The 12,547-nt window shown below is 44.3% G+C and overlaps 1 protein-coding gene across 14 annotated transcripts in view; it reads left to right on the forward strand.

The window, feature by feature from the left end:
* Window positions 1-12,547, forward strand: part of casz1 (castor zinc finger 1) — a 402,949-nt gene that overhangs the window by 332,332 nt on the left and 58,070 nt on the right. For 12 of the 14 annotated variants that reach the window (XM_043676242.2, XM_043676250.2, XM_043676245.2 and 9 more), the window contains one exon: window positions 7,557-7,721. The exons of the other annotated variants lie outside the window; for them this stretch is intronic. In XM_043676242.2, coding sequence (XP_043532177.2) covers window positions 7,557-7,721 — 165 coding nt within the window. The remainder of the gene's footprint in view (window positions 1-7,556; window positions 7,722-12,547) is intronic. 14 annotated transcript variants of the gene reach the window in all.

A 12,547-nucleotide genomic window follows, 5' to 3' on the forward strand; every position in this document is an offset into this window, starting at 1 on the left:
GGATTAGTGGCAGGGGTCAGTTTGCATTGATGGTTGGTTTGCAATCCAGAGTGACGCCAACAGCCTGGGTTCAATTCCCACACCGGCTGAGGTTACCATGAAGGGCTCTCCTTCTCAACGTCTCCCTCCCCTGAGGTGTGGTGACCCTCAGGTTAAACCCACACCAGTCGTCTCTCTCTCTCTCTCTGAAGACAGAGCAGTCCTGTGGAACAATGGCGACTTTAGCTTTACAGAAGCAAATCCTGCAGATTCTGGAAATCTGAGGTTTTGAAGTGTAACCAGAATTCCCAGTTTTAATTTCAGATTTACAGTATCTGCTGTCTTCTGTTTTTGTATTTTCTATTTGAATGAGGAATTAACCTTAGGCTGAAGAGCTCGTTGTGGAACAGTGGAATTCTCTCGGGTTTCCAGTGAGGAGAAGGTGGGGGAGGAGAAGGGGTACTATTCCCCTTGTAGAAAACACTGGGGTTAATTGGACCACAGTATCTGTACATGCATGGAACATAGACATGTTAGTTAGTTAGTCCCTGCATTGCTGGTGCAAATAAGGTGTGAAGTCATTAATGAGACACATCAACCCTGACTTAACCCTTTATTGCTCAGTGAGAGTGAGGTCTCAATTGGATGGGATTCAGGGGAAGGACCACTTAATGCAATGTCCCCCTCAACCTGTTGGAACCTGGATGGTGACTGGAAAATCCCAGTGGAACTCTGTTCCTGAATCTTGCATTGTGTCCGATGACATGTAGGCAGGATAAAGCCAATGAAGTGCAGACACAGAGGCCACCTGCTATTTTTAATGCTGTTCCCCCAACCCCTGACTAAGTCCTGCTCCTGATTTTGAAGTGGAGGTGCCGGTGTTGAACTGGGGTGGACACTTTGATCTTTTGCTATAAATTCTGTGTCCTATGATCCTGCCCTACTAGCTACTTGACGAAGAAGCAATGCCCCAAAAGCTCATACTTCCAAATAAACCTGTTGGACTATAACCTGATTTTGAATACTATTTAATATTGTGGTTCCAGGTTACGTAGTTAAATTGCGTAGGGGAGGATAAAGTGAAGTTAGTTGGAAAGTGGGTGTCTCAATGTGGAGCCAGGTGGTGAATGAGGTGCTGCAGGACTAGCAGTGCTTTACACACTGCTCCAAGAAACAATCTGCCATGTAATCAACAAGAACCCCTCCTCTCGACCAGATTTCCCTCCCCTTCCCCTAGGAAGCCCATATGCGGCATTCACGTCAAGGCTGGGATTGAAAGTGGGCATCTCGCCGGGTGTGTGTGTGTGTGTGTGTGTGTTGTGTGTGTGTGTGTGTGTGTGTGTGTGTGTGTGTGTGTGTGTGTGTGTGTGTGTGTGTGTGTGTGTGTGTGTGTGTGTGTGTGTGTGTGTGTGTGTGTGTGTGTGTGTGTGTGTCTAATGGCGAAGAGTTGAGGCATGGCCAACTCAATACCCACCATCCACTCTGCGAACTCTGCACGTGGTTTATCATCCCTGGAGTTCATTCACTTCATTTGTACTGGTCTTAATGTGGGAATGCTTGAGGACAGAATGGTGTTGAGAATGTGTTGACTTTGCCTGTTTGCGGAATGTGGGATAACTCCAAGGACTCTGTGAGCTTGTTGCAGAGGTTTGGTGGGAGCGTTTGGGGCCGGGAAGTTCTGATTTTCCTTACCCCCAACCATTCCATACTGTCCCTCCCCATTTCCTCAGTGCTGGTGTCTGGTGGCAGTGAGTTAGTTTGGGAACAGTCACGGGGATGCAGGTCTTTCCCCATTACCAGGTACAGTGGCACCACTCAAACAGATCTGAACAGGAACCCTGTGAACTCAGAATACAGCTTCACCAGCCCCTGTACTACATTACTATTTCTGTGTAACTCATTTTTCCATGCAGTGCTTAACATTTGCAAGAACAAAATAAATTAATCAATTTCTAAAAAAAAGTGCAAACCAGATTTACCTCCTGTAATATCTTGCAGCTTTTATTTATTGTTGATGATAGCGCTGTGATTTCTATCACATGGGGGCTTTTTCTTTCCATTAAAAATCATTGCCTTCATGCCAGCTGGCCAGGATCCTTGTTTACTGTTGCCACCGTCAGTCTCACCATCTGTTGCCATTTTTGTGAAGAACATCCCTCTCCTTGCAGACTGAATTAAAAACATTAAAATTAAATATCGACTAAGTTCTAGAATGGGGATAAATCAGAACGCATGACAAATTACTGGGAACATTCAAAATCAGAATTTCCTCTTTCTTTCATTTTTTTAATCACACATTATTTCTCTCACCTTCACTCTATCCCTCATTCTATCTGCTTTAGTCACAATCCCTCTCTCTATCCAACATTCTCTCTATCCCTCATTCTCTCTTTCACTCACATTCCTGCTATTTCACAAATCTGTCTTTCACTCCTTTTCCTTCTCAGTCTTTTTCATATTCTTTCTCTTTCATTCTCCCTACCCTCTTTTATTCTGTTTATCCCTCTCTCATTCTATAACCCTAGTCCTTCCGCTGCATTTCTTCTCTGAAACAGCACACATTCTGCCATCTTCCTTTGTAGTTCTGATATCAGTTGGAGTTTATGTGGCAAGTTAAATTAAATGATAATGCAACAATTCTGCCTGAATGTGCTGCAGTAACCAGCGATTAAACACTACACTGTATTCAACTTGTCTGCAAGTATTATAACGGGAGATATTGGTGCCCCTCTCCATGGTTATGTGTAAGGTTTCTCCTTCAGGTACACTTCCCAGCCTGTGTTGAGTTCATTGACCTCAGTGTTTCTCTCAAAGGACACTGCTCCTCCTGATGCTGAAGCAGTCAGGTTAGTTTGAGGTCCCTGCACTTAAAATCGAATGTCCTGCCAGCAGGAAGAGGAAGAGGAAAATCATGCTTAAAGGTCAGACCAGGCCCAGAATGTCCTTAAAAGCAACACCTGGAATGGGATCCAATCCCACTATTCAGCTTAAACCCTTGAAAGAAATGTCAGATCAGCAAAGGAGGACAAACAACGAGCTTCAAGCGATAAGCCAGAAGTTTACCCGAGAGGCGAAGTTAATGTGCTCTGACAGTAAAACTACAATTGGCGACAGATACTTTCAGATTAAGTTTGCACTGTTTGATATTGTAATCGTAACATCATAATGTCAAATGTATAGATTTATAGCTTTCTTAACAAAGCAACTGCATCAACATCCAGAAGAGTTTAGAAGAGGCAGAGATGATCTAATTGGAACATTTGTTTATTAATTGGAACAAAGACAAAGCTTTTCACTGTGCCTCAGTACACGTGACAATAAATTCAATTCACATACAAGATCCTGAGGGGACTTGACCAGGTGGAAGTGGAAACAATGATTCCTCTTCTGGGAGAATCTACAACTAGGGGTCATAGTTTAACATTGACAGTCACCCATTTAAGAAAGAGGAGAGAAAAAATATCTTAGGGTTAAGTGTGTTCGGAATTCCCTTCCTCAAAAGGCAGTGGATACAGAATCATTAAATATTGATAAGGCAAAGGGAGATGGATTCTTGCTGGCCAAGGGACAGGGTGACAGATTATCAGTGGGATATGCAGAAATGTAGAGTTGAGGTTAAAAGCAGAACAGCCATTATCTTATTGAATGGGGGAGAGGCTCGACGGGCTGAATGGCCTACTCCTGTTCCTTGATTACAAGTTCATAACGTTACTTTCACAAATATCACACAGAGTAATTTTAACCCTGCACTCTGCTGTGACTACATGCAGTTCGGATAGATTCCTCTTTGTATGTAGGACACCTCACCGCTCTCTAAGTCTAGCTCCAAGTTGGGGTGCCTGTGTGCAACCCTCTGTTTGTGTGTTGTTTCAAGGGATTTCATCAATTCCTGTTGCAAACTTTCAGAGGCATTCAGGGTTTACACAGCTGGTGTTCCGAACATGATGAACATGGAGATGAGTGCCCACTGTCAGAGCTGCAGATTTCAGAGCGGGATAAGCAATTTATTCAATTGGAGGTGCTTGAGAAACCAGTTCTGGAGAATGGAGTTCTGACTGAGGAGTGGATAAATCTGATTGCTTCAGCTCATAAAATAAGCTTATCCCATGAGCAAGATTGTATCAGTGTAAACTAGTTAGAAGCATTACACTTTACACTGTAGATAAAGAAAGAATTAACATTGAATCCAATATGTATCTTCTTCAGAACTGAAGAAGATGGCTCCAAAGAAGAGTCAGACAGGACTCCAGACATTAACTGCGTTTCTCTCTCCACAGCTTCTGCCAGACCTGCTGAGTTTCTCCAGCATTCTGTGTGTTTGTTTCAGATTTCCAACACCTGTAGTAATTTGCTTTTATTCAACCTCATCCTGCAGATTGATGAACAAGGCGAGATCGTGAGCCCTGGTCCGATCAGCCTATTGCAAACCGGTATAATAGAGACACTAGTCAAAAAGTGTGGTGCTGGAAAAGCACAGCCGGTCAGGCAGCATCTGAGCAGCAGGAGAGTCGATGTTTGAAGCATAAGCTCTTCCTGTCGAAGATTTTATGCGCAAAACGTCGACTCTCCTGCTCCTGGGATGCTGCCTGACCAGCTGTGCTTTTCCAGCGCCACACCTTTTGTCTCTGATCTCCAGCATCTGCAGTCCTCACTTTCTCCTAATAGAGACACTGTCCACTCTGTTCAAATTCCTTGCGATCTCCTGGAATCCAGGAGCAAATTCCTGATCCCGGTCCTGGCTCCAAGGCAGTGAAAATCTGACCCTTCCCAGGGTGAGAGGGAAAAGGATAAGCAAGCCAGAGCCCACAGGCAGGGGCAGAGCACAGTGGGCAGGGGGATAGGTAGGTAGCCTGTCTGTGACTTACCTGCTCCTGTCAGGATGTGGGTGAGTGAGCAGCCCATTATTAAGAAGGCAAGGCTTAAAGAAAACGCTTTCCTTTCACAAGGTAAAATCAAACGAGTCAGCAGAAGAAATGCCATCCACCAACACTTAAAGCTTGAAATGGACTTTAAATTATGGAAACATTAAAAACAGTTAAGCTTTTACAAGCAAACTGTTATGACATAAGGGATACACTTAGACAACTGTAAAGTGTTATCTAATAGCTGGTGTACAGACATTTCTATCCCCTACCTGTGGTATAAAGAGGAACTATAAAGGGAGTTCTGTTTCTGCTGGGGGTTTCTCTATTTCAAACTGCTATTCATTATGGTCCTGGTTGGTGATAATTTACTTCATATTTTTACTTGGCGTTAACATCTAAGGTGGAATTTCACAGCCACTCCACATCCCCCTACTTTCTACTACCTCATCTGCCACACGTTGGCAAGATCCCCTCTCAACCGCACACCACCCTATCTTGGAAAGATAGTGCCGTTCCTTCAGTGTTGCTAGGTCAAAATCCTGAAATTTCCTCCCAATGGCACTGGGAGTCCCTACCACAAGGACTGCAGGATTCAAGAAGGGCAACTCCCCGCTACCTTCTCTGGGGCAGTTACTCACAGAAATATTCACCCAGCCAGGGATGTCCACACCCAATGAACAATGAAATGGCCCACACTTGGAGTGATTAGCTGCTGCCCCCAGAACAAGGGGTGAAATTCCAAAAACAAATGCTCTTAAACGGAGCAGAAAAATAAGGAATCAAATGGAGAAGATGTAATAGAGAGAAGGCACACTTGCTCCAGGAACCCAGAGTTCACCCAACCCTCACTTTACCTTAATGGATTTGCCAACAGATACTTTAAAAAGAAACAGAGACTCACTGTGAAATGTTTTCATGAAGCAAGTAAAGGTCAGAAAAGCTGGTGAAAACAAATTGATGAATCGCTGGAATACTTAAACCAGAAAGTATTTGTTGCACCAGAAGGTGAGAGAGGACTAATCTTTCCAATGAGCCAGCATAGGAGTCATGGCCTGAATGGCCTTTCTTTCTGTGCTGTAAGAAGATGATATACCTGTGAATATACAATAAGTCCTTTCCTTTACCTGAGGCATGGATTCTATCCACATAAACATGGAGCAAGAAATCACTGAGGAATGAAACAAAAGTCAGGTGTTAAATGGCGGTAGTGAGTTGAAATGTGCATATGATGGAGGGAGACACCATGGAATAAGAGCCCAGAGTGAAGGCTGCTGGTCCTTGGAGTTCACGAAAAATGAACTGAGTTACAGGAATTCAGTCCCCCAGATCACTGAATTCAAATCCAAAATCGCCAAAGGTCATTCACAAACCATAACCTCCCTCCAATTACAGAATGTGATCTTCACATGTCCTCACCAGTAAAACCTCAGAATCCTACTGATGGACAACAGAATTCAACTGTAGTCAGTCCTGAGTAACCACTGGACTGAATTGGAAATGAACAAGTTGTAGGTTGTGAATCCAGTTTTCCAGTTCCTGAGTTTGACTTATTCGATCTCCATAAAGCTGTGTATCTGCCTCCCCAAAAATGATGATTTCAGCAGGTTGTCACGATGAGTGATGCCACTGTCTAAAGCTGCAAGTGCTATTCAGATAGCAGCTACATGGAGCAGTATATGCACTCTGCTGAAGCTATTCAGACAGCAGCTACATGGAGCAGTATATGCACTCTGCTGAAGCTATTCAGACAGCAGCTACATGGAGCAGTATATGCACTCTGCTGAAGCTATTCAGACAGCAGCTACATGGAGCAGTATATGCACTCTGCTGAAGCTATTCAGACAGCAGCTACATGGAGCAGTATATGCACTCTGCTGAAGCTATTCAGACAGCAGCTACATGGAGCAGTATATGCACTCTGCTGAAGCTATTCAGACAGCAGCTACATGGAGCAGTATATGCACTCTGCTGAAGCTATTCAGACAGCAGCTACATGGAGCAGTATATGCACTCTGCTGAAGCTATTCAGACAGCAGCTACATGGAGCAGTATATGCACTCTGCTGAAGCTATTCAGACAGCAGCTACATGGAGCAGTATATGCACTCTGCTGAAGCTATTCAGACAGCAGCTACATGGAGCAGTATATGTACTCTGCTGAAGCAGAGTGGGGACATGAGGATCAAGAGGAAGCGGATACAGCCCATTGAGTCAGCTTCCCTATTCAGTGAGACCATGGCTGATCGGAGAATCCTCAACTCCATTTTCCTGTCTTTGTTTCCATAACTCTTAATTCCCTTAATGATAAAAATCTGTCTTTCTCAGCCTTGACAGCCCTGAATGGTAAAGAATTCCATGGATTTACTACTCTCTTAGAGAACAAATTCCTCCTCATCTCTGTCTTAAATGTGCAACCCCTTATTCTGAGATTATGTCATTTGGTCCTAGACTCTCCCGTAATGGAAAATAATTTTTCAGCATCAATCTATCAATCCCCCTAAGAATCTTGTATGTTTTCATAAGGTTGCTTCTCATTCCTTTATATTCCAAAGAGTCCAGACCCAATCTACCCAACCTCTTCTCATAAAACAGTCAGATTACAGCTGATTCTGTGTCTCAACTCCATTTCACTGCCTGCACCCCCATATCCCTTCATCCCCCACAAATGGCCCTTAACTAACAAGACTGTATTTCCCTTTTGTTATTTTGACAGAGGTTTACCAGTAAACAGGATGTGATACGACACTACAACATGCACAAGAAGAGAGATAACTCCCTGCAACATGGTTTCATGCGCTTCAGCCCCTTGGATGACTGCAGTGTCTACTACCATGGCTGCCACCTTAATGGAAAGAGTACACATTACCATTGCATGCAGGTAACCCTCTCCTACCAGCAGCAGGCGATAGCTGCCTGCTCCTTTAGACTGAATGCAGTGATGATGTACTGTCTTACTGCCATTCAGTCATTCATTGCTGGGTAATGTGTGTTTCATGACGTGTGTGTGCATGTGTGCATATGTGTCTGTATTGGACGAATGAACCCCAACCCAATAGAGGAGTGGTGCAGTCACTGGCCTAGAAATCCAGAGACCCAAGCTGTTGCTGTAGGGAAATAAAGCAAAGAACAATGGATGCTGGAAGTCTGAAACAAGTCTGCCCTTGGGACATGGGTTCAAATCCCACTATAATAGCACTCAGTAATTTCAATTATATTTTGTTAATAAATTCGGATTCCATAATTAGTCATCATTGATGATGTTAAAAAATCACACAACACCAGGTTATAGACCAACAGGGTTATTTGGAAATCCTAGCTTTCAGAGTGCTGCTTCTTCGTCAGGTAGCTAGTGGAGCAGATGGTGACCACAAAACAATCATTGATTATCATAAAAACCCATCCAGTTCACTAAGGCCTTTAAGGAAGGAAATCTGGCCTACATCTGACTCCACACCCACAGCAATGTAGTTGACTCTTAACTGACCCCAAAAGACAGAGCAAGACACTGAGTTCAAGGGCCATTAGGGATGGGACACAAACACTGGCCTTGCCAGTGATGCGCACATCCCATGAAATTTTTTTTTAAAAAACATCGGTGGAGTTGGTCCTAGCAGGATCACCAGCTTCAGTGGAGGATGTCAGGAAGTACAGAGAGTTAGCAGCACTGTTTGCTGTGTTGTTTCAAAATTTGGCTGTTAATGAGCGTACCTGTCTCTTTAACAAGTTTGTGAAATAGAGAGTGTTAAATGTTCTTTTTATTTCTGATGAGATAAAAAAAATTGAAAGATATCCTCAGTGCCCTGTAGCTGTATGAGCAGTATCCCAGGTGGCTTAGGAATCAAACAGTTATCCTGTTAGAAACAAGGATGCAAGAGATAAAAGAAGGAGTAGGCCTCTCAGCCCCTCAAGCCTGCACTGGCACTCATTATAGTCTTAGGACAACTTTGGCTTCAAAATCACTTTCTTGCCTGCTTCCCCATATCCCTTGATTCCCCAAAATACTAAATATCAGTGAGGGAGGACCCACCAGCCTGTACAGTAGAGATTTGCAAAGCTTTGCAACCTTTTGAGTGAAGTAATTACTCTTCATCTCAACTGATCACCCCCGACCCCCATACTTTAGATTCTGAGTCAGGGAGAAACAGTTTACCCTTTGGAGCCCCCTCAGAACCTTCTGTTTGAATGAGAACAATTCTCTCATGTCTGTGGCCTAGTTTACTCTTGGAATGATGCAGGGAGCTCCAAGCAGCACGGCCCTGGGTCACAGACCTCCCAGCTTTAAACCCCGAGAGGTGAGGCAGCTCTCTGGGAGTCTGGGTGAACAATGTGAGTGCATCGTTAGTGAAGGAGGGAGAAGTTCAGAACAGGAGCTGGACAAGAATGAAGACAGCAGCAGCCTGACTAGGAAGCACAAAGCTAGTGAAACCCCTAGAAGTCGCATTGCTCCTCAGCACTGACAGAGCAGGGCTCGACAGACTGAACGAGGGACGCTTAAAAGATACCTCCTTCCTCTCAAAGGAGAAATAAGAACAAAGCTTCTAGCAAATGGGATTTAAAAAAAAACCTGAAATCTCACTCATACCGCAGCCTGCTATAATTCCAGCAAGGCTGTATCTCTTGCGAGTTTTTCAGTCTTTCACACTCATGACACATCCGCACTTGTTCAATTCCCAGCGTGCGATATCCTCAGTGAACTCTGCAGAGGCTCCCTGAGCCCAATCTGCTGCAGGAAATGCTTTTCCTGCCTCCAGTCGCATGTTGTCATTCAGGAGCGGTCTCTGCACATTTGTGATATTGCCTGAGGCTAATTTTAGCTCTGGGCTGGGGAGCATGCAGTTAAAATAATGCAAGTCGGGGAGACTTCAGCCCAAAATAAATCCTCCTGGTCTTTCTCAACAGGGAAAGGTCAAGTTCAAACAATGAAGATTTGAAGTAAGGGATTTAGATTACAATGAATGAACAATACAATTTTTAGGGAGTCTTTAACACAATTTAGAACAAAACAGATTTAAATCTGCAAATCTTTTAAAAAGAAAGTGATGCTTTAAACTCCAGCTTTTATTGTCTGTTATGCTCAGTTCCAATCTGACCTGTCACATCATTTCCCTGTCACATCCCTCCCTCCAATTCCATAGAAAACAAAAGCAAAGGACAGGGGGGGACTAATGAATGTGGTTAAGAGAGGAATGTTAGTCAAGACGTTTAATGACATCCCAACTTCTCCCTGGAATCTGTCACCAGCCCCTTCACATTTATCTGAACAAACAGACAGGAGCTCAGTCAAAAGTCCTATCTCAAAGACACCACTTCAGACAATGCAGGAACGTTGTGATATTGGCCAAGCCTCAGCTAAGCATGTGTTCAAACCTGTTTCAGGCCAATTTTAGCCCTGACCACCTGGTGGTAATATCTGCCATCAACAAGACACACGGCAACAACTCACCAAGGCTCCTTCAACAGCACCTTCCAATTCTATAACTTTGACTATCGAGAAGAACAAGGGCAGCAGATACATGGGAACACCACCATCTACAAGATCCCCTCCGACACACTCCCCATCCTGACTTGGAAACATATCACCGTTCCTTCAGTATCGCTGGGTCAAAATCCTGGAATTCCCTCCCTAAGGGTCAACCCAGAGCAGTAGGACCACAGCAGTTCAAGAAGGCAGCTCACCCCCACCTTCTACAGAGCAACAAGGGCTACACAAAAAATACTGGCACAGCCAGGGGTGCCCTCATCCTGTCAATGAATGATAAAGAAAGAAATGGCTCTGACAGTGGAATGCTGCATCTCCTGCACCTACCCACAGGACAAAGTGAGGACTTCAGATGCTGGAGAGTCAGAGTCGAAAAGTGTGGCACTGGAAAAGCACAGCAGGTCAGGCAGCATCCAAGGAGCAGGAGAGTCAATGTTTCGGGCATAAGCTCTTCATTCCTGATGTACCTTTCCAGTGCTACACCTTTGACTCTACACATATCCACAGCCAACTTTCTTCCCAGTAAAAGACCAGTCCAGGGGTCCAGCTGAAGCCAGCTCATAGCTTCATGGAGCATGTCTTCCTGTGAGATCCACAGAATTGCAACAATTCCAACTTGGAGAAATGAACAGACCCACGTGTGCACCAGAGTGGAGGAAAGACGACCTAACCCGAGCTTCCTAGAGGGTTGGCTGTAGGTTGCTGACAAATCCGTGCAGGAAAATATCCCAGATCCTCAGGGGGCATGGCTCGGCAGAAGGACTGATTCCTTCTCCCACTCCCCCACTTCCAACCCCCACTGTGCTGACAAGGACACGTGGCTGATGGGTGCTATCCTTCAGGGATTAAAGTCATTCCTGTTGCCAACTTACCTCCTGCTTACGATCCAGAAAAATGTCCTCTTTCCTGGGTGGCTGTTGATCAGAATTTGAAGGGGTCTGTGTCACAGTGGTACTACTACCTGCATCTTTGGCCCAGAAGTTCCAGGTTCTCTTCTGATGGGTTGCAACTCTTTTGAATGGGTTGAATCAAAATAATTTCTTCAAACAAACTTTGTGCCTTCACATCTACATTCCCTCCGATGTTTCCTGGCTCCAGGCGGAACTCTGAGCTCCAAATACAGAAGTATCTTCTGGAACTGAGAACCATGTCACACATCAATAGGCAAATGACTTCCCAGCCTTAGAGCGGACACTGTTTCCCACCATAACAAATAGGAACAGGAGTAGGCCATTCGGCCCCTCGTGCTCCTTCTGCCATTCAATAGGATCGTGGTTGATACGACATTCCTCACATCCTTGCCCTTTCTCTATGGCCCTTGATTCCCCAAGAATCTCGTGAACCTTCTCTGAACTGCCTCCAATGAAATAATATCTTTCCTTAAATAAAGGGACCAAAACTGCTCACAGTGCTCCAGACGTGGTCTCACCAGCCACTTATACAACTGAAGTCAGACTTCCCTACTGTTATACTCCAACCCCCTTGAAACACCTAAGATGATATTAGGACAGATGACGCAGAGGTAGCTTTAAGGAGGAGTGAGAGGTAGAGCATTTTAGGGAGGCAATTCCTGAGCTGAGGCACTGCCCTTTTAAACTGGCCCCTGAGGTGAAATATTGACAGTAAATTATCTGTCCTAACCCCTGAGGAATTACTAACCGCACAAGAGCAAACCTAGAGAGGGGAGAAGTTGACTTTAACAAAATTACTCTTGAGTTTCCAAACCTGAAGTCAATGCAATCTTTCTGTTTCCACCCAAAGCAATTAAAGCAGAAATTTCTATCACTAAATAATTTATTTAGACTATGCAATTAAGTTATGCTAATATAAACAGACAGGGTTTTAATACACTCATCTGAAATTCCTCTTCTTATTATTTGGACAGGTGAGCTTTGAGAAAAGATTATGCCTCAGCGACCTTGGTCCTCTGGAATCCCAACCATTGCTTTTGCACATCTCTTTCCTGTTTTAAGTCACTCATTAAAAGCAGCCTATTTGATTTAGCTTTTGATCACCTGCCCTATTATCTCCTGCTCTGGTTCAGTCTCAGTTTTTATTTTGCCAGAGAAGCACCTTGAAAAGCTATCCCACATTAAGGTGCTATATAAATGCAAATAGTTGCTATAAAAGCAAATGCTGGGGAGCCTGAGATATAAACAGGATATAATCAGCAGACCGAGCTGCATCTGTGTGAGAACACTGGGGGCACAGAATGTGGAGGTGGT

The sequence above is a fragment of the Chiloscyllium plagiosum genome, unplaced genomic scaffold (genome assembly GCF_037043375.1).
Source record: "Chiloscyllium plagiosum isolate Xiang-an unplaced genomic scaffold, Cpla_swu_hap1 HiC_scaffold_37, whole genome shotgun sequence".
NCBI classification, from domain to species: domain Eukaryota; kingdom Metazoa; phylum Chordata; class Chondrichthyes; order Orectolobiformes; family Hemiscylliidae; genus Chiloscyllium; species Chiloscyllium plagiosum.